Here is a 22,554-nt window from a genome sequence, read left to right as displayed (position 1 = left end):
TCTTACAAAATGGCCCCAGGAGAAAAAGCCGTCAGACTCATTTCAGTCATCCATTCACAGGGCTACTGGGCTGACCCAAGGAACCACATCCCACTTGTAAAACACAAGCAAAAACACTTCTGAAAAAGCCCATTAAAGCAGGGCTAATGATCGACACAGAGGAGATACGCTGGCTATACCATGCTCCCAATCCTCTGTCCGGGGTCTTGCCACCTGGCCAGCTGGCAGCTGTGTGCCCTTTAGCCAGTCATCTACCCTCTCTGAGCTTAATTTACTCCTCGTGTGTGCCAAACTCAGAGAGAGCAATAATTAAATGAGAATCCACAAAAAATATTTAGCCCAAAGCTTGACTCATAATAAGCCTTTAATAAAACTTAGTTTTTATTATCATTATTATTTACTACCACCAAAAAGGTCTTTTTGATAAATCAAATTTGTCTTATTCCCTCTGGTTTCCCACTCTTTGACTTTATGTGTTTTCTTCTCTCTGCTAGAAATAGTCTTCCTTTCTCTCTTTCCAGAAATCTTCTTCCCACTCTTTAAATCAGAGGTCAGCAAACCACAGCTCATGGGACAAATCTGGCCCACCATCTGCTTTTGTAAATAAAGTTTTATTGGAACACAGCCATGCTCATTCATTTATATGGTATCTATGGTTGCTTTTGTGCTACAAAAGTAAAGTTGCATAGTTGCAGCAGCCACCATATGGCCCACAAAGCCCCAAATACTTATTATCTGGCCCTTCACAGACAAAGTTTGCAGATCAGTGCTCAAAAATCTTTTGCTCAAGTTATCCCATACCTGGGCATCTTTCTGATCCCCTTGAGACAAAATTACTTCCCTGGCCATGGCATGGCCCACATATCATCCTGCTGTAAACAGTCATTTCCATGACTGCCTCCCTGCTACACTTTGTGAATACCATCAAGGTGGGCATCAGCTCTTACATATTTGAAACTCCGAGATAAGAAAGGGTGACCCGAAGTATGGGAGGCCCCTGGGGGCTGGGGAAGAAGGGGATTGAGTGGAGGGATTACGGAATCTTGGCTCCAAATAGGGGCATGAGAAGGGAGGACAGAGGGGTTTTGTGATGTGTGCATGCTACACAGACCCCACAGGTACTCGTGCACACACAGCTATGATGACATATACACACTTACGCATAAACTGTCAACTCCAGGTACCCATTAGCAGTGTGACAAAGTACAAACGGATCAGCTGGGTCATTACACCTCAGCCCTACATGGTACCTTGTGCCTGTTACAAGGTATCTAAAATATAGAAGGCAAGAGAGAATGGATCCAGCTAGCTCTCTGCCTATGTGAGTGCAAATAGCTTATTCAGGATACAGTCTTAAGAAGCACAAGTGAGGGAGAAAGAAGTGAGACAGAATATGTAAAAGAGTCAATACACAGGTGGCAATGGGCAGGTTATCACTGTGGGCAACTGCTGTTCAAACTCAATGGGGTCATCTGGGAGACTGGGGGAGAACACATCTCAAAGTTGTCCTATTCAAAGGTTGGAGAAGGGATGGTAATTCACCAACTCTAGCCACTCAAAGGCTGACGGCTGTTCCCTGGGCAGTAAGACTGAGCACATTCCTATGGTCAGAGGAAAGTCCAGGCAGGCAGCTGCAGGGATTAAGAGGCCAACAGCCTGTATGGAAGTGGTGGGTTCCTGGGGATGTGGGTGAGTCTTCAACAGTCACTGCTCTATGATCTAACCCAAGCATTGTAGGGTGGGTGCACAGACCACACTGCAGAAGCAGGCATGCGGCAATGCACAACTTATCTCTAATTTTTTACCCCATCTTCTCACTGCTCTCCTCCAGAACCCCAATAAGTCAGTTACTGAACTGGGGACAGGGGAAAGAAACTGCCAACCTGATTTGAAAGACTCCATTTACTAAATGTATTTCTTTCTTTTTCCTTCCTTCCCTTTCTTCCCTTCCTCCCCTCCCTCCCTCCCTCCATTTCTTCCCTCACTCCGTTTCTTCCCTTCTGTCCCCTTCCCCTTCCCCTTCCTCCCTCCCTCCCTTCTCTTTCTTTCCTTCCTTCCTTTCTTCCTTCCTTCCTGCCTTCCTGCCTTCCTTCCTCTCTTTCTCTCTTTCTCTCTTTCTCTCAACGGAATGTCGCTCTTGTTGCCCAGGCTGGAGTGCAGTGGCACAATCTCAGTTCACCACAACCTCTGCCTTCTGGTTTCAAGCGATTCCCCTGCTTCAGCCTCCTGAGTAGCTGGGTTTACAGGCACCTGCCACCACAGGTGGCTATTTTTGGTATCTTTAGTACAGATGGGGTTTTACCATGTTGGCTGGGCTGGTCTCGAACTCCTGAGCTGATGATCTGCCTGCCTCAGCCTCCCGAAGTGCTGGGATTTGAGGCACCCATGAGGCACCGCACCTGATCTCGTAAATTTTTTACTAAGCAAAACACTTTTAAATTAAGTGATAAAACGATTTTTATTTAAAACCAAGGATATCTGAGCATGTACCAATAGATGAGGTCAGGCAATTCAGGGTGCTATGCCTGCAGGCAGGCTGGCATTAGATATTAACAGTCTAGCTCAGTTAAGCATTCCAATTGCCTGTGGAAATGTTTCCTGGGCTCTCTAATTTGTTTCCAAAGTAGCAACCAATTATCATTATTCTATTGTTAAGAATGGGATAAAGACTATGTACCATTAATACTGCTTCTAAACCCCTTTAAAGAACTTAGTCTTTCTAACCCAATATGCTTTGAAAATGACACTGGCTTTAAATGCACTTGGTTTAAATTTCCCCAGGTTCTAACACACGCTCTTCATTCATTCAACCATCTTCTGAGTCCCTATTCGTAACAATACCTCTTTGAAGCATGCATACATTGCAGACTTTCTCAAGAAGCCTAGAACTGACAGAGGAGAGAGACTATAATAAAAGTATTGCTTTTCCTTGTGATAGCTGCATTAATAGAATGCTAAACAATCTGTGTGAGAAAATGAAGAAGGAGGGATTTAGTCATGCAAAGAAGATGAGAAAAAGTCCACAGAGAAGGGGCTACTCACACCAGGTTTGGAGGGTAACAGAGAAATAAGCAGCAATTTTAGCTGATGAAACAGACTATGTGTATTAGTTATCTAATGCTGGATAAAATTACTCTCAACTTAGTACTTTAAAGCAACTATAAACATTTATGATTGCACATAGTGTTTGTGGGTTGGAGATATGGAAGCTGCTCAGCTGTATGGTTCAATCAGGATGTTAGTGAGGCTACAGTTATTTAAAAGCTTGACAGGGGCTAGAAGGTCTACTTCCAAGGTGGCTCACACACACTGCTAAAGAATTGATGCTGGCTGTTAGTAGGCAGCCTCGGTTCCTTGCCATGTGGATTTCTCCATGAAGCTACTTGAGCTTCCCTACAACATGGCATTTGGTTTGCCTGTAGCAGGAAAGAACAAGAATAAACAAGGCTCAGAATTCATACAAAGTCATTTCTGCCATGTCCTCTTTGGCTACACAAGTCATTCCTATTGGATGTGGGAGGGGACCACTCAGGAGCATGGATACCATGAGGTGGGAATCACTGGGAGCCCTCTTGGGGGCTGGCTGCCATAATATGCAAAAGTCAGAAGTGCATTATCTTTGAGGGAAGAGAAAAGAAAATGCTGATGCCATTGGAATGAGGGTGAGTTAGGAACGTAGCGGTAGGATATAAAGCCAGAAAGCATGGGTCAGACTGTAGTTTGGATCAAGGAGGTGACATAAAGGAAGGCACTGCATCTGCCAGTCTCTCCTCCCTTTCATCTGCTGGGATTTGAGCGCAGGAGTCAGGAACATTCATAGCAGAACTGGATTCCCGCCAATAAGTCCATTTCCCAGGAACTGCCCCATTCCCCACCCCCCAGAGAGATCAGTGGCTCCAAATCTTTGAGAGGGTACAGAGGAGCTTATCCTCTTATACTCTTCACTCTGACCAGCCTTTTGCCTCAGGCCCTGATGAAGACAGCATCTTCTTTCCTCCCCTGTGCCTTTTTATTCCTGCATGGCCTGATGGTCTGCCTTGGTTTGGAACAACTTCAAATCGTGTTTGTCATGAGTGGAACAGCAAACCATTCTGACAACTCTTTGGTCTCACACTGACCTGGGTGTGAATTCCACTTCTACCCACTCCCTGAATGTGTGAACTTGGTCAGTAAATGCTCCCTCTGACTCTCAGCTTCTCCCACATTATGGAATGTTGAAGGAAAGAGTATGCTGACATGTTTGCAATGCTGGCAATGGAGGCTACTTTTAATAATCACATCATATCTGTAGCTCACGATCTGCTTCCTGGATCTCTCTAACGTGGATTAAGGCACTTTGGGAGGCCGAGGCAGGTGGATCACCTGAGATCGGGAGTTCGAGACCAGCTTGACCAACATGGAGAAACCCCCATCTCTACTAAAAATACAAAATTAGCTGGGTGTGGAGGCACATGCCTGTAATCTCAGCTACTCGGGAGGCTGAGGCAGGAGAATTGCTTGAATCCAGGAGGCGGAGGTTACGGTGATTCGAGATCGCGCCACTACCCTCAAGCCTGGGCAACGAGAGCAAAAACTCCGTCCCACCCCCCCCAAAAAAAAAAAAAAAAAAAAAAGAACTGATCACAAAGCTCATCAGCTTTACAAGAACTGTGCTCCTTTGGCAGAGTTTACCAAATGTGTTCCCTTTGGTGCTCACATGTAGGCCAGTTCCCATGAATTCAATATCAGGCTGGCTGGGAGGGTCATGGGGGAGGAATCTGCATGGGTTTCCACTGGCCTTTCAAGGTCAAGAGCAAAGCACTTCTGAGTCCTAGGGTTGTCCATCATATGCGAAGGTGAGGATAGATTGAATTATCCTTCACTGTAGGCTAACACCTGCTAGGCAATATGACAGTTAGAACTGGGAAACAATTCTTGTTTCTTCTGGGTGCAATGGGAGGGGAAGCCAGGGATCTGGAGGCTAGATTTTAACTTAACGTAGAAATATGAGCACCAAATTCAAGTCCAAATCCAGAATTTGAGGCTGGGTAGGATCACATTTCCTCTGCGCATCCTTTGTATGAGAGTGAGAGGCAAAAACAGAGGTGGTGCCACAGCAGGGTGACTATGATGGGGCATCAACGCTCTGGGACCCTTCCCATCCTTTGCTTTCACTCCCCTTAACCATTTTTACAGAGAAAAAGGGATTTAAAGCAGGAAAATTTGATGTTTATTTGAGGCAGACTTTAAAAAATAATTATACTGATATGTCACCATGAGACTTATTAGGCAGGACACCAATGGCTTGCTTGTGTGAATATATTTTCTGCTTTAAGAAACACGACTATAAACAAATGTTACTTTTTAAAAAAATGCCTTGAAGCCACTACTCTTGCCACCGAGCAGAGACCAGGTAATCTCATTATCTGCCCTAACACCAGTTGCTGTCAGGGCCTGAGCTGCTCTGTCTGGGTGTCTCATGTCAAGGATGAGGCTGTTATCTCCTGCCACCCGCCATGACCCCATACCAGCCCCACTGGCACTGAGAATGGGTACAGCACCGGGAGTGGGTCCCATCTTGCCAGAACCCCAAAACGTGAAGTCCAGGTCATAAAGATCTGGCCTGCTTTCCACCCTCACAAGAGAAGAAGTTGTCAGCAAAACCTCAGTTGCCCCCCATTGCCCATCCTAGTGTTAGGGACATTTGACAGGCTGAGTGTCTTCTGGTGGCATTAACCTCCGCTCTCTCATAGGAAAGTTGCTGTGCTCTGCGCCTAAGAAATTCCTCCAAAATGCATCATGCACAGCAGATCTTTAGAAGAGAAGTAAGGGTGAGGTTGGAACCTCTGTCTTTCCAAACTCAGGCTTCTTTGTGGAGGGGCTGGAGGTTGTGAACACTTTTCTCTAGTGCCCTGTGCTTCATCAAGGGTGCAGGGACCTGAGGATTAAAATCCAGACTGTTCCACTCACCAAGCCTTGCCCTTGGCATGGGCTACATCCGTTCAGAGGAATAGGCATCTTTTATTTTCTCTTTTAAAATTTTACTTTAAGTTCTGGGATACATGTGCAGAACGTGCAGGTTTGTTACACAGGTATACATGTACCATGCTGGTTTGCTGCACCTATCAACCCGTATTCTAGGTTTTAAGCACCGCATGCATTGGGTATTTGTCCTAATGCTGTCCTTTCCCTTGCCCCCACCCCCCCGACTAAAACACCAAAACAACTGCAACAAAAGCCAAAATTGACTATGGGGATCTAATTACACTAAAGAGCTTCTGCACAGCAAAAGAAACTACCATCAGAGTGAACAGGCACCTACAGAATGGGAGAAAATTTTTGCAATCCATCCATCTGACAAAGGTCTAATATCCAGAATCTACATGGAACTTAAACAAATTTACAAGAAAAAAAAGCAACAAACAATCCTACCAAAAAGTAGGAGAAGGATATGAACAGACACTTCTCAAAAGAAGACACTTATGTGGCCAACGAACATTTGGAAAAAAGCTCATCGTCACTGGTCGGGCATCTTTTCCTATTGTACAAAAGCCGCTTGTGGGCTAGGGGCCTCCCTGCCCCTTCCCTTTACCTCCACCCCACCCCAGGAAAAGGAGTAGAGGTAACTGATTGCTGAGTGGCATCTCCCTAGCTATGTCTCCCTTCCTCCTTTCCCTCTCCTGGTTCTCTTCCCCTTCCTGCCTCCTTCTCACTGACCCTCCTACTGGGCAGAGGCATCCTGAGATGGGCTCCACCCAGGTAGAAGTGGCAATCCAAATCTCTCTAATTTAGGTAAAAGTATTAGCAAATTTATTGGGGTACAAACTCAAGACTTTCCTAATCAGCTTCATAGGTAATGAAACCTATGGTTTGGTCTCCAGTTGTCCAGTATCTCTTAGGAGTTCTAATTTGGGAGGGAAAAAAGGGTACAAGTCACCAATTCTTAGTTTCTCAACACTACTGCATTTACTGGAGTGATTCAAAGCCTCATTTTATACCCCTTGCTTAGCTGATGATGTGAACATTCTTACCCATGTGTATTGAGCACTACAAGGTACAGATCTAGGAGGCAAGGAGCCTCTCTCCCTGTGTAGCCTTTGTAAGGCTGGATTTATGTAACTGAAGCAGAACAAATGGGCTCCGCTGTGCCCTTGTGAGGGCCAGTGGGAGGCCACTCCCTGAGAGGAACACTCTCATGTACTTTTACCAACTCGAGCAGGCTGCTTGCATGGGATGGCAGCCACCCAACCTTCCAGGGAGGCCCCGCAGTTGATGGAGATGCCTGAGAAAGATCTGGTCAAGTGGACTCTGCCTGTTAGAACACTCCTGTGACATTTCAAGTCTCATCATTATTTTATTATTGGTAACACCAGCTACTACTGGTCAAGAGCTTTTCATGGCCAATGCTAATGGCCATGAAGCTAATGTATTTCATGGCCAAAAGTTAATGTATGTCACATGTCATCTCTTTCAAGCCTCCCAAAAGCTAATGTATTTCACACATCAGCTCTTTGAAGGCCAAAAGCTACTGTATTTTACACGTTATCTCTTTCAAGCCCCCAAACCATATAATAAAGTTTACATCCATTTCCTATTGCTGCTGTAACAAATTGTCATGTCCTTAGTGACTTAACCACGTGACTTTATTCTCTTACACTTCAGGACAGGAGTCCAAAGTGAGTCGCAGTGAGCTAAAATCAAGGTGTAGGCAGAGCTGCAATCCTCCTGAATTTCTCTCCTTGCCTTTTTTCTTTTCTTTTTTCTTTTAGCTGCCAGAAGCTCTGTCTATAGCCCTTTATGGTGGGCCCTTGCTCCGTCTTCAAAGCCAGCAGTACAGCATCTTCAAATCTCCAACTCAGCCATTCTCACCTCCCCCTTATTAAGACTCTGTGATTATATCAGGCCCAACTGGATAATTCAGAATAATCTTCAGATCTCAATATATTTGACTTAATAACTTCTACAAAGTCCCGTTTGCCCTGTAGGGTAACATATTTACAAGTTCTGGGGATTAGGATGAGGACTTCTTTTTTTTTTTTTTGACAATATTATTAAAAGCTTTATTCTAATTCTGAACATGCAGGCAGAATAAGCTGTGTCACTGGTGCTTTTTAGGTGTTCTTTTAGAAATCCTTTTTTAATATTCAGGTACTATATAAAATCTTTAGCACTTAATGGAAAAGTTTCCTTTTTTTTTTAGATTAAAAGGCTTAGACATTTATTGTTTAAAATATTACATAATTCTTTTTTTTAGATTGCGTCTTGCTGTGTCACCCAGGCTGGAGTGCAGTGGCGTGATCTTGGCTCACTGTAACCTCCGCCTCCCAGGTTCAAGTGATTCTCCTGGCTCAGCCTCCCGAGTAGCTGGGATTATAGACATGCACCGCCATGTCTGGCTAATTTTTGTACGTTTGTATAGACAGGGTTTTGCCATGTTGGTCAGGCTGGTCATGAACTCCTGACCTCAGGTGATCTGCCCAACTCGGCCTCCCAAAGTGCTGGCATGACAGGTGTGAGCCAATGTACCAAATACTTCGTAATATTATGAGAGGATCAACTCTTTCCCTGCCTTATAAAATGTAATTTTCCCATGGTTTGACTTCTTTTGGTAATTTTTTTTCCTTTTAAATCTTTATTTTTTATTATACTTTAAGTTCTAGGGTACATGTGCACAATGTGCAGGTTTGTTACATATGTATACATGTACCATGTTGGTGTGCTGTACCCATTAACTCATCATTTACATTAGGTGTATCTCCTAATGCTATCCCTCCCCCCTCCTCCCACCCCACAACAGGCCCTGGTGTGTGGTGTTCCCCACCCTGTGTCCAAGTGTTCTCATTGTTCGATTCCCACCTATGGGTGAGAACATGCGGTGTTTGGTTTTCTGTTCTTGTGATAGTTTGCTGAGAATGATGGTTTCCAGCTTCATCCATGTCCCTACAAAGGACAAGAGCAGGATGAGGACTTCTTTGAAGAGGAGGAGCCATTATTCTGTCTTCCACACAGGCCATGCCATGCTATGAGTTCCATTTTACAGCCAAAGAAACCAAGGCTCAGGTAGGTGAGGTGACTTACCCAAGGCCACACAAGTAATAAGATGCAGAGCTCAGATTCACAGTTCTGTGAATTCCTAAGCCCAAGCTCTGAGCCACTGTACCACATGGGCTTTCTAACGGAAGAGCTGAGGGAACTGAATAAAGCTTCCCAAATATGTGAAAAGTCTAGAAGCAATGAATATAGGAATCCCTGAAATGAGTCTGATAGAAGATAAAGTTGTCCTTTAGACATCTGTCAAGATTTTTCCATCAATATGTCCCATCCTTTTCTTTAGTAGCCCAAGGGAGTGGATAGAGCAGCGGCTATGGGGTCAAATCCAGTACCCTGGCTCTCCAGTGGGTGACTCAAGCAAGGCAGGTCGGCACTTGGAAACTCCATAACCCTCCTAGTAGAATGGATGTGGCAATTTCAGCCTTCCAGAGCTCCTGTGAGTGTTACGGACCTAATGTAATGCCTGGATGAAAAAGTGCTGTAATTGTTCACATTGCAGCTGTCCAGTGGTGAGCACAACATAAACTGTCTCACACATATTACATATTCTAACATATAGAGGAAGTAAGAATGGAGAAGTCTCTTGACTCTTGCTTATTCCACAATGCTAGAGCCCAAGGAGACAGAAAACTTGAATTTAGGACTCTGAGAGTCTTCCATGGAGAAAAAATCAGCCCACACAACAATTTAGAAGACACAGGAGAGAAAATATCTAAAGGAATTTAATTTTGGTTCCCAGTTTTAAGGCCCATAAGCAGAAATGCCATTCATGGAATTTCAGTGGTCATTTATATAGCTGTTCTTCACAAAGGTAGAAACAAATTTATTTCCCATGGCTGTCTTAGAAACACATCACCACAACAGGTGTATTAAGTTGCCTGTTGGAATTTGTGAAAGCAAAGGTAAGCAGCTGGTCAGTGTGTCTGTGACGATCACATTAGCCGAGGAAAGCCATTGCTATGTCTCTGTCACTTAAAGCAATGAGAATACTTATCATTTCAAGTGGGGATATTTGACAAAATTTACCTTAACACACCTTTGAAAACCTTTGGAATGCTTTCCCTGCAATCTTAACAATATTAACAGAGGCCACAACTGCCCCTCATCTGGGAAATCTTCTGTTCCCATCTCCAGCTCCCCTTGCCCACTCTTCTCTCACCTATCAGGGCTCTAACATAAGGAAAATAGCCATTCCAAGATGGTTCAATATTTAGTCAATGTCTGGATGGTACTTTTTCTTTTACTCTTTTTACATTGAACCACTTTTTAAAAATTACTGTAACCAAATTTTGAGCTTAGATTTAATTACCAAGTGTCTGTCTGAGGTTGCCTATTTCTTAGTTGTGGGGGAAATGAACTGTGCTGCCAACATGTGAAATCAGACCCATCACCCATGATGAGTTTCTGTCCCTCTAATCAAACTTCAAGGTGATGATTAATAAGTGTGATTTAATATTTTTAGAGGGGACCTCAGATACAGACACGACAACATGCTGCAGTCAGTATATGAAACTGCCACTACCCTGAGTATTTTGGCCAATGATCCAATAGACCAGCGTTGGCCAACTATGGCCCGTTGGTCAAATCCAGCCTGCTGTCTATCTTTTGATGATGCATGAGCTTTAAAATGCTTTTTATAATTTGTAATGGTTACATTTTAAATGATTATATAAGTACCTACATAATGAGGACTAAACTCTGACCTTTTTCCTTCACTTGCCCAAATTCCTATCAAAGACATGTGGGGAGTCACGCTCTACAAACCATAAAGTCTCATCAGAGGGATTTCATTTAACCCTGCGTAATGTAGCTTACTTTCCAGCCTGACTCTGGCAATAACATCACATGACAGATAAGGAAGTCAAAATATTTTAACCCCAAATATGTTTCTTTGCCCCATCTTAAAATAGTCCTGCAAAGCTGTCTCTTATGGGGGGAAAAAAACTACATTCTGTAGAAAATCCCTTTTCCCCTTCGCAGGCCTTTTTCCTGATCCAAGAGAGAATCAACTAAGAGTCTGACACCTTTTTTTAAGTCTGATGAGAAACATTTACCATCTATTATCTCTGAAGCCTGCTACCTGGAGGCTTCATCTACATAATAAGAACCTCAGTCTCCACAATCCCTTATCTTAACCTAGATAATTCCTTTCTATTGATTCCAGGCCTTTAAACTCTTTCAACCAGTTGCCAAACAGAAAATCTTTGAATCCACCTATAATCTGGAAACACAGCCCTCTCCAGTTGTCTTGCCTTTCCAGACTGAACCATCATACATCTTACAAGTATTGATGAATGCCTTATGTCCCCCTAAAACATATAAAGCTTATTTGTGGCCTGACCACCATGGGCATATGTTCTCAGGGTCTCCTGAGGGCTATGTCAGTGGCCATGGTCACTCATATTTGGCTCAGAATAAAATAATAAATCTCTTCAAATTTTATAGAGTTTGATTCTTTTTGTTGACAATAATATCCTCAAGTTTGCCTGCTGGCCAAGGAAGTCTAAAAGATTACTATTTGGCCCTTAAAAAAAAAAAAAAAGGTTTGCTAACCTCCAATCTAAAAGATGATCCTATAACTTGAAATCCCTTTCATTGCTGAATGTGACGTCATACTGCCATGTATTCAATAAGATTGACCATGGCTTTTAGAACTGCAAAGTGTTCAACTAAATAATGTGATCGACAAGCTTTTATCCTATGGAAAGGTACAGCAAATGAGATACCCCTTAAAACAAAAGTGAAAGAAATGTGGATCCCAGGCATTTTGAGACATCATCATGTCTTGAAATGGTGTATCATTAGTCTGCCTTAATCTAAGTGTGGTAGCTTTTGATTGCCTCTCTGCAAACTGCTTTCCAGTGGAACCATATTGCAGCTGTTCTAACCACCCAGTTCCTGTGCTGGACCCTGAGTACATTAAAGGAAGTACAAAACAGTTACTTCCCAAAGACTCTCAACTAACTTTTCTTTCCTTAAATGATGGTCATTCTCCATATGGCAGGAGCAACATTTTTCTTATTTTTCTCTGCTGGTTTGAAACCAGAACTGAACTAGATATTCTTTCCAAATTAGAGGTTACCTCTTTCACTGATAACAGGGATTTAGAGGATTTGGGGTTTAGAACAATGTTATTTAAGTTCAGTAACTGGAAAATCTGTTGATGAAGCAAAACCTGCATTAACATACTAATTACAGTTTTTGGCTGATAAAGAAAAATAAACAGCTCTCGAAAACAACTTTTTCCAAAAATGAAAACATTCTTTAGCTTTTTAGGGTACTTCATATAAAATAAAATGAAGAAATTTAAAATGACAAAAAAGAGAAGTACTCTAAATTCATCATCACTCTGCATATTAAGTTATCTTTACCATATAAAATACAAAAAAGAAAAGAAATATCTTAGAGAATTAAACATTTGTTAAATCTAAAAAGATGAATCTTTCTTCACGATAAAGTTAAGTGTCTCTTGATTCGGCATGTGTCCAGTAACTACTGATTGTCTGATACTTTCAGAAGCCCAAGAACAGAAGAAAGAAAATACCTATGGACGGATGTTTATTCATCTATTTAACAAGCTCAGAATTTAGATTCAAGTGGTAACTCCTCATCTCTTCTCTCCATCAGGCTAGAAATCTCTGAGAATCAACTTGTCAGTCTCAACCTGTCTCCAAAATGCCTGAACTTTGCCACTGATGATCTCTCCTTTAGCTTAACTAGTTTTCTGTCCAAACCACAGCTCTGAAAATGCTGTGTTTAACAGAGCTATGTTTAATGTTTAAATAATGGTGGCTTCCCATTTACAGTAGGATATAGCTATAATCCTTTGAATGACATTAGAAGCCCTTTGCAACCTTGTTCCAATTCCCTGCCCTTTTCTGGTATCTCTCTATACCATAGCCTCAACTCTGAAGTCGTTAAGTAGCAAGTGAATATGCCATGCCTTTGTCCATGCCATTCCTTTCCCCACGATGCCCTTCCTTCTGCCTCCGCACTCCAGGTTTTCTCTCCTCCATCAAGGTTCAGTTTGACAGCACATCTTTCCATGTGTGTGCTGTTAGACATATCTGCTTTCCCTCCAATGCAGGCAGCTCAACCTTTGCATCCTGATATCCAGCACCATGAGTTCGGCAGACATTTGTAGGTGCTCAATACTTATTTTATCACTGAATTTTGTGGGCTGGATTACCTCGGTGTTTCATGCAATTTAAAAAAAACTTGCCATAGTCTCTGCCGTGTGGGCAAAGTGTAAATGTACTTCCTGTATGAGAAACTCCAACTTCTTTCTGCTTCTCCAATTTCGTTGTCAGTCATGAAAACATCTAATAGCTACTAATATTTACAGAGTGCTTATAGATAAGTATCATGCTAGTACTTGGCACATCTAATTTGATTTTTTCAATAAGCCAATGAGATTGTGATTGTGATTATTCTCATTGTGGCAGATGAAGAAATTGAGGTTTAGGGAGTTCTCATACCTGACAAACAAACAAACAAAAAACCAAAAACAACAACAACAAAAAAACCACAGGTAGGCTATGCCCTTGGCCCATTTCTCTTTAAGCCAAATTTCGACTAAATTGAGGTCATACTAAGAGACTAGTCACAGTCATAGAAATTGAGGTCATACTAAGAGACTTGTCATGGTCATAGCTTTAATGGATTGACAGGTCACACTTAGAGGGATGGGGGAAGTGGTTAGGGTTACCAGTGGAGTCCTGAGACTCATCAAGGTCTTCTTCAAGAATTTATGCAGAGTGGAGGAGCAAATGAGGCCACAATATAAAGACTCTGGTCTTTCCCATCTCTAACGCCCCCACCAATCCCCATTGCCATCAGCAGGAGGCCTGCACTCATGGAACTAAATTTCAGACCCCAGGACTTAGCATCCTGCCTGTTTAATGTCCTATTTTACTTTATTTGCTGAAACAACAGAGCAAGTGCAATTAGCATAGGGTGGTTAGCTGTGTTTCATTTGCAAGAATAAGGCATTCTTTTAAAAATAATAAGGCAATTTATTTACATCTACTTTTTCCTTCTCAATTTTCACAGCAGCAAGTGATTAAAAAAATGGAGAAAATTACCCCAACAGAAATATTTATGAGTAAATAGCTCAAAGAAATGGTGAAGATGCTACTACCTGACTAATTCTGGCCCCACTCACCAAAAAAAGCAAGATAATACTCCTGACAGCATGATTGAATTGTGTGTAATTACTGCCAACGTTTTCAACATGATGATAATGAGAAAAGTATTAGCATTAAATCAGAAAGACCTAAAAACATTTATTTTCCTAAGAGTATGACTACTACCTCTATCTTTCATTGAAGGCTTTGGAGAAAATACTATCCTTTATTACCATTGTTCTTTTCTGGCAGCTTGATTTGATATCATCATTTTCACAGATTTCTTTAGTATGTTTCTGGAGATGCATGCTATATGACAATATTTTAATGTGGATCATTTTGACCAAACATATAGTTCTCTTTGGACTTGCAGCTACACATCCAAATTCATTGACTAGATGGCATAGGATGTTCTTCCTAACATTCTTCAGTTTTCTTCTTTGACATATTCAAGGACTCTTGAATGTCTCATAGCAAGTAAATACACATAAATCTAAGACTGAGTCCTTGTGTAACACTTACCATGGAAAGAAAGAAAGAAATTCTCTCTGTTTTTACATTTGGCCTAAAAATTTGAGCATTATAAAGTTTCAGAAAATGCTTTACCAGCTGAAAATATAAAATAAATTACATTCACAGCTCTAATATCTTTTATTGTATGTACATTTTCACGGGCAGGCTATCACTTTCCCTAGATTATCTGGAAGATAATAGATAATAAGGTAAAGGCAAATTCAGACAAAGATAGAAAAGTGCTCCGCTCAAACCCCTTAAAAAGACTAATGATACTTTCTCAGTGCAAATGTTAAGATTGCTTTTTAAGAGTCTATTTTGGAAACTATTTCCATTAAAAAAGAAAAAAAAAACCCTGACCATTAGCTACTCTGAGTAGTTGCAAATTGTGGCTGTGTTCAGAAAGTTGGCAGATTTTAGCAGATGAATTTCAGTCTAGCAGCCAAGATGATCAACTAAATAAACCATTTATCAAACGTTAGAGACCTTTATCTGATTTTATTTTGTAGTGCAGCCAGACATAGTTTAAAAACATAGACAGAGATGCCAGAAACAAGGAGGTAAGTATGGCTATAGAAAATAATAAAACAGTGCCCAAATGAACCCAATTTCATTTACTAGAATATATGGCTCTTATTTTCTCCAAACATTTCCCCAAACACTTAAGCAAGAGGCACAGATCCTCTCGTCCATCCTATTCACCTAGTGGACCAAGGCACTATTTTTTAAAGCAGTTCCTGCAGAAGGTAAACATAAAGTGAATAAATTAGATTACTGGATGATTGCACAAGGGTAAGACTAAGCTTTCAACTATAATAAAGTAACTTCCTCTGTTTATATATCCATGCTAGAATGCGGATCCTGCAGAATGTTCTGAGATAATATAACCTTAAGGAGCACAGGTCATCCACTCATCCACCCCGCTAACCTGACAGATCTTGACCCAGTGCCTATTATTTATCCGGTGCTATATTTGGCAATGGGAATAGAGAGACAGAACAGAAATCCAAGGTCCCTTTCTTCTGGAAGCGTATGTTCTGGTAGGGTTTCTGAACAAGTAAATGGATGAGCTTGTAATGGAAAATGCACATGTCTTGGGGAAACTTGCTATCTATTAATGCTGAGCTTATGGAAGGGGAAAAATGGCCAGTTCACCTGCTCTCAAGCCAGTGTGAATCATGCTCTCTTCCTCACATCCTTCCCGCCTTTCATCTCTCAACAAATATTTCTTTGAGCATCTCTCATGTGCTAGGAACTGGGAATATGTCATGGGAAAGCCAAACATCATCCCGCAAATTGCATGTTTGAGCACTGACTATGGTGAGTGCAGGCAGAGAGGCCGTGGACTCTTTCAAGAACAGTGGCTGCCAATCCTTGGAGCAGGAGAGGAGCAGATTAGATGAGGGCACCTGCCTCAGTTGGCTCCAGGTGAGACATCCTGGGAGGGGAGGAGGGTGGGAAGAAGAAAGGATGGCAACCAAAGTGACAACAAAGTAAGGGTCATTTCTCCACTGCCCTACATGACTATCCTCAGTTACAAGCCTTGTTATGAAGTAAATAAGTAAAAGGCAGGGACAACGATTAGATAAGCAGATTCAAAGAAAATACCCAGTGCCTGCCACCTCCCCACTCATCTTGCATCGTATGTCTCTCCCGTGGTGAAACACTTGCTCCTGAGGTCCTCTTTGGTAGATGCACTTAAGAAAGGAAATGGACTAAGTGGAAAATAAAGATGAAAAATGGTTATTGTGTCAACTGACCTCCTGTCACCCAATGGGCTTCCAGAGCATCCACTCCCAACAAGCCAAGAAACACACGTTTGCTTTGTCCCTCGTTCAGGTGAGAGCCAGAGGTGCTGGTGAGCTCTGTGTGTGTGTGTGTGTGTGTGTGTGTGTGTGTGTGTGCTTGGGGGAGTGGGTGGGTGTGGTTTCTGCAGCTCCTGCTCTTGAAGGAGTTTGTGACAGAAATGCCTGCACTCACTATATTTATTGCTCCAACATGCAATTCGAGATACTGCGAGTGAAGACGGGACACAAGGTAACACACCTTAAAACCAACTTGAATCATCTCAAAGTCCATAGGGCCCCAAATGGGATACTTTCTTGAATGAATGCTGCAAATTGCTGTATTAAATGTTCTTTCTGCCCAGCAGGCGGAGAAGTAGACTTTAAAACCACACCTAAGACAGGCCTTCTCAGAAAGTCTTCAGAAATAATAATAATAATAAAATCCCACAAACCTGCTGAAGAAACTATCACATCCATGTGAATCCTACAAAAAGTGCCGCATCTCAGTGAGAGGAAAACATTGCAAACTCTGGAAAACTCCATTGGACATCTGATGTGCAAGCTTTTTACCCTCAAAGACAAGAACTTAGAGTCACGTTCCATGTCCTCAGCAAACATGCTGAAGTGAAGCTTATCACAGCACAAGGAAATAGCCAAGGCTTGCCTAAATTTAGGGACATTTCTTTCCTTTGGATTGCACTGATGTTGCCTGGATCAGCACTGAACTCTGGAAACCCTCACGGAAGAGTGACACTCTTTATTCATTTTCATTGATTTTCCAATTCTGGTTAAATTGCGTTGATCTTTTTTGGGGGCCTGTTTATGTTTTGTGACTAGAAATGCTTAATTCAACGCCCATAATTACATACTTATTACAACTTAATGAAAGCCCAAATGAAAAGATCATGAGCTGGAAACACATTTGTCCCCTAAAATAAACTTTTAAAATGGGATAATTTACTACATTAACACTTTGATTTATAAATAGAGACTTATAAAATATTTTCTCTCAGAACAAAGAGAAGCTGAAATGGAGAAATCACCATGCTTCATCTTCTTCCTGTGAAAGGATCTTGTGAGAAGCTTCGGGAGCATTAAGGATTATAGGAAAGCTGGTGTGTGTGTGTGTGTGTGTGTGTGTGCACGTGCACGCACGTGCCAAGTGGGCAACAGAGAGCCTTGGGAAGTCATCTCTGGCCTCCAAAAGAAGAAAATATATCAGCCACAAAAATAGGGAGGGTTGGCTGGACATGGTGGCCCATGCCTGTAATCCTAGCACTTTGGGAGGCCAAGGTCAGGAGTTCGGGACCAGCCTGACCAATATGGTGAAACCCCATCTCTACCAAAAATACAAAAAATGAGCCAGGCATGGTGTCAGGCACCTGTAGTCCTAGCTACTCAGCAGGCTGAGACATGAGAATTGCTTGAACCTGGGAAGTGGAGGTTGCACTGAGCCAAGATTGTGCCACTGCACACCAGCCTTGACAAAAGAGCAAGACTCTGCCTCAAAAAAAAAAAAAAAAAAAGAGGATTGGAAAGAGAATGGGAGATGAAATGAAGGAATGGACTCATTACTTTTTCTACTTCCGTATTCTTTAACTAGAAACAAGTACATTTTCCAAAGGACAATCAGAGTTTCAACGCAAATTTCTTTCTCTCTCTCTCCCTTTCAATAATTACCTATTTCGAGCTTCTGTTTCTCACTGCTTATGTAAGATCTTAGTTTTATTTCCAACTCTTTTTCCTTTTTTTCCCTCTATGTCAACAAACATATAATTAGGATTTTCAGGAGTGCTTCAACCATGCTAGGCAGTAGAAATACAAACATGCATATGATCACAGTCTCTGTTGTCAAGAAACGTACAGTCTAGGCCATTGTTGCCCCATAGAACCTTCTGGGGTGATGGAACTGTTCTAGGTCTGCACTGTCCAGTACAATAGCCACCAACCACGTATGACCGCTGAGCACTTGAAGTGTTGCCTATGTGACTGAGAACCTGATTTTTACATCTTGATTTCAGTTAATATACTTTAAAATTGCAATAACCCCATGTGACTAGTGGTTACTATACTGAACAATTCAGGCCTAGACCAAGAGAAAGAGAATCTTCTTCAGAGACAAATGACAACCTCAATTAGCACATGCCGATTTCTATAGGATGGCGACAGGCAAGGGTAGTCAGATATTTGAGGAAGAATAAGAATGTGGAAGAATCAGGTGGATGAGGACAATTTCTTAGGGAGGGTTGATGTAATCCAGAATCTCTTGAGAAACTACAGCGTGTAAGAGAGGAGAAAGCAGAGGAAATGACATTCCGAACCATGGATTTATTTCATCAAAAACACTGAGGGGGAAATGCACAGATCCCCTGAAGGAAGCCCAGCAGTTACCACAGAGCAGATGGTTCTTGCAGAAGGTCAAGGAAAACTCCAAGGTGCTATGCCTATGGGATGATGTCAGGAACAGGGAATTGCAGAATAGGAGCAGGCTTAGGGTGGATGGAGAATGAAGAATGGGTAGGAATCCACGAGTTGGTTTAAGGATGCTGAGTTTGGAGGGCCACGAGGGTCTTCTACTTAAGGTAGCTTATGGTAAGCTACAGGGTGGACCTCAAACTCAGGAAAGGGCAGAGCCAGAGGGGCTTATGCGGGTGGAAACGTAATCGAGGTGGGAGCACATGTCCCATCTGAAAGGGGCAGCAGACCCTGGATCCACTGGAGCATCACACCTCATGTCACCGATGGTGCCTGTGTGGAAAGTGGACCTGATGTCTCCAGGATTTCTGATTTCTAGAAAAACTGGAAATTGGCATTTTTAAAACAGAAATATGAAATCTAAATATTTTGATATGGCAACTAATTCTAAAAGCTGTAAAACACCGTGGGCAAAACCAAAGAGCAGGCATGTGGACTGACTGGTCCAGGGGTCACCGGTTTGTGACATGTGACCCAGGAGACAGGGGAGATTTCACAGAGAAAGCTGAAAGGGATGAGAACAGAGATGGAGGAAGAGATGGGTTCAAGGAGGAATGCAGGACGCCTGCAGCAAAGGGTTGGAGAAGGGAGTCATGGCCATTTGACTCTGCAGCAGGGACAGCCTCTGTGATCTTGGACGAAGCCACCTCCCTTCCCTTCCCCTCCTTCCCTCGTCTTTCTCTCTCCCTTCTAGCATCAAAGCAGGGGCTACAGGCAGAGTCTGGAATCACCAGGGCCTAAAGAATAAGAGGCTGTTGAGGAAACAGGTATCAGGTTGAGTGAATACAAACAGTTCCAAGTGCTTTAGCCATTTAGAGCACGTGCTTCCTGGGGTCACATAATATCCCATTTCCCTTTATAGATTTTCCCCACCAAAACACGGTAAACCCCTGATTTCTGCCTTTACAGTATAAAAAGCCACTGACTGAAGCCCCACATCACCCCTTGCATGAAAGCCACATCCTGTTCTCGTGAAAAAGAAAGTGTATTCTTTTCAGCTCACCTCTCGGTCCAGCAGTGCAGGTGACACAACAGTGACAATGTCTCCTTTCTCAGGATCGATGTAGAACATGTTGGGAGATGGCTTGTCAGGCGTCTGCTGACGGATATTATACCGCAGCAGGGCATTATCAGTGGCTGGGTCATCTGCATCAAAGGCTGTCATCCGCATCACCGTGGTCCCTATCGGGGCAGCACAGAAAGGCAGGGAATGGTTATCAATGGGTCAGCAATGGTCAGAGCCCCTTCCCCACCTGGGCAACAGCAATGCAGCAGTGTGCCAATCACTCTCCAGATTAAAAAAGAAAAGTATTTCCTAAGCTTTGCTATGTTTCAGCTGTTCTTCCTCCTTTCCTTCCCTGCTCCATCCCATGGAAAGACCTGAAATAAAGAAAAGAAAATCTTTGCTGTTCAACAGACTGACCACTTAATTTTTCCCTCTGTTGATACACTATTATTTTCAGGGGCTTTCATTCCACTGTGGACGTGGCTTTGTGACAGGGACATTCTTTTTTTTTTTTTTTTTTTTTTTTTGAGACAGTCTCACTCTGTCACCCAAGCCGGAGTGCAGTGGCGTGATCTCGGCTCACTGCAACCTCCGCCTTCCAGGTTCAAGTGATTCTCCTGCCTCAGCCTCCCGAGTAGCTGAGATTACAGTCATGCAATAACATGTCCAGCTATTTTTTGTATTTTTAGTAGAAATGGGGTTTTATCGTTTTGGCCCGGTTTGTCTTGAACTCCTGACCTCAGGTTATCCACCTGCCTCGGCCTCCCAGAGGGCTGGAATTAGAGGCATGAGCCATCACACCTAGCCATGGCCTTCATTTTTAAAGCTCTTATTGAATGCCAACTCTATGTGCCTGGGCTGGGTGTTGGGGAAACAAGAGTACAAAGAGGCATGTTCCCGGGTGTGCAGGAGCTCAGAAATTCGTAGAAGAGATAAACATATAACAAGCCACAAGACCTATCAGGCACCTTGAGAGAGGGTGTTATGAATACAGAGGCAAACAACCTCATCGAGCCTGGGGTTTGCACAAAGGTGTCTGATGCAGACACCTAAGAAGAGAGTAGGCAGAAACAAGTAGAAGGGACCTCAAAGCAAAAAGACATTCCAGTTAAAGCGAACGAGAGCAAACCTAATGTGTACCTACTATGTAGCAGCCGTGTTATTTTAGGGACTTCCATTATAAAATGAGGGTAACATGGTTGGGTTCACTCACAAACAAGCAAGAGTCACACAAACAGGAACTGATTCTATAATAAGCATGTGGAGTGTTAGGTTATGTCAATGATTGATAAGGGTATCAGATAATGGGTCTTCCTCACATGCAGCTGATATAAAGGGAAACTGGTATATCCGCTGTCAAGGACCATTGGGCAGCAAAGAGTAAACACAATGCCTTAACCTCCTTGGCATCTACTTTCAGAAACAACTGCATGTGTCCACAATGGATCTGTGCAAACAAATTTCTAGCCGAATTATCTGTCAAGGTGAAAATGTTGGAAACAGCCTAGCTGTTCATCAACAGGGGAATTGTTAAAATGATAGTATTCGCACACTGAGATATTTTACAGACGCTAAATAAGATTGTAGATCTAATGGGTTCTAATGTGGGAAACTCTTCAAGATATATCATTTAGTAAAAATGTCAGGTTGAGGAATGTTCAGGGTTCAGCACCAGAACAGAACATTCTTGATTCATGCAGCCCCTTGCCTTTGAATGGCAGCAGGAACAACATGGTTCTGTTTCCCATTGACCTCGTCATGAAATCAGCATTCTCAAACAGCGGTCCAGGCAGCCACTTGAAGTATATGGAAACTGATGTGAAATGTGGCACATTTTTTTTTTTTTTTTTTTTTTTTTTGCCCAGGCTGGAGTGCAGTGGCCAGATCTCAGCTCACTGCAAGCTCCGCCTCCCGGGTTTACGCCATTCTCCTGCCTCTGCCTCCCAAGTAGCTGGGACTACAGGTGCCCGCCAACTCGCCCGGCTAGTTTTTTTTTGTATTCTTTAGTAGAGACGGGGTTTCACCGTATTAGCCAGGATGGTCTCGATCTCCTGACCTTGTGATCCGCCCGTCTCGGCCTCCCAAAGTGCTGGGATTACAGGCTTGAGCCACCGCGCCCGGCCTCAATGTGGCACATTTTAACTTTCCTTACCCACAGGATGATAGTGATATCATTTTTGTGAACTTGCTTACACACAGAACATGCCACAATACTGTATTCACATGTTTTACTGATATAGTTTATAAGTGCATAGAACAAGGTCTGTAAGGAGAAATTCTTTCTGGTGATGGTGGTTAAATGTGGAGAAGAAGAGAGGGGATTGGGATTTGGCATGGTCATCGGGAAAGATGTTGGCCTCATCTATAACATTTTGTTTACTTTTACAAGGTGAATATATTGCTTTGGCAATTAAAATTTAATTTACAAAGAGTATAATTATACGTACCCATAAAAACATGCCTGCTAGTTTTGATGATTGACAATAGCAATTGTATTGCTATCATATTTGGCTTAGGGCATTCTGCCTAACCATAACTTTTTATCCCAATATATTCTTCTACAAATGTAAGGCCCCATCTTCTGATTTTGAATCTGTCTGGACTCAAAATGTGACCT

The 22,554-nt window shown here is 42.5% G+C and overlaps 1 protein-coding gene across 1 annotated transcript in view; it reads right to left on the bottom strand.

The window, feature by feature from the left end:
- The window catches only part of CDH13 (cadherin 13), a 1,187,477-nt gene that overhangs the window by 286,164 nt on the left and 878,759 nt on the right, over nt 1-22,554 (bottom strand). The window contains exon 7 of the mRNA XM_033219143.1: nt 19,935-20,113. Coding sequence (XP_033075034.1) covers nt 19,935-20,113 — 179 coding nt within the window. The remainder of the gene's footprint in view (nt 1-19,934; nt 20,114-22,554) is intronic.

The sequence above is a fragment of the Trachypithecus francoisi genome, unplaced genomic scaffold (genome assembly GCF_009764315.1).
Source record: "Trachypithecus francoisi isolate TF-2019V2 unplaced genomic scaffold, Tfra_2.0 Lachesis_group10, whole genome shotgun sequence".
Taxonomy (NCBI): Eukaryota; Metazoa; Chordata; class Mammalia; order Primates; family Cercopithecidae; genus Trachypithecus; species Trachypithecus francoisi.
This window is presented reverse-complemented; position numbering and strand designations above follow the sequence as displayed.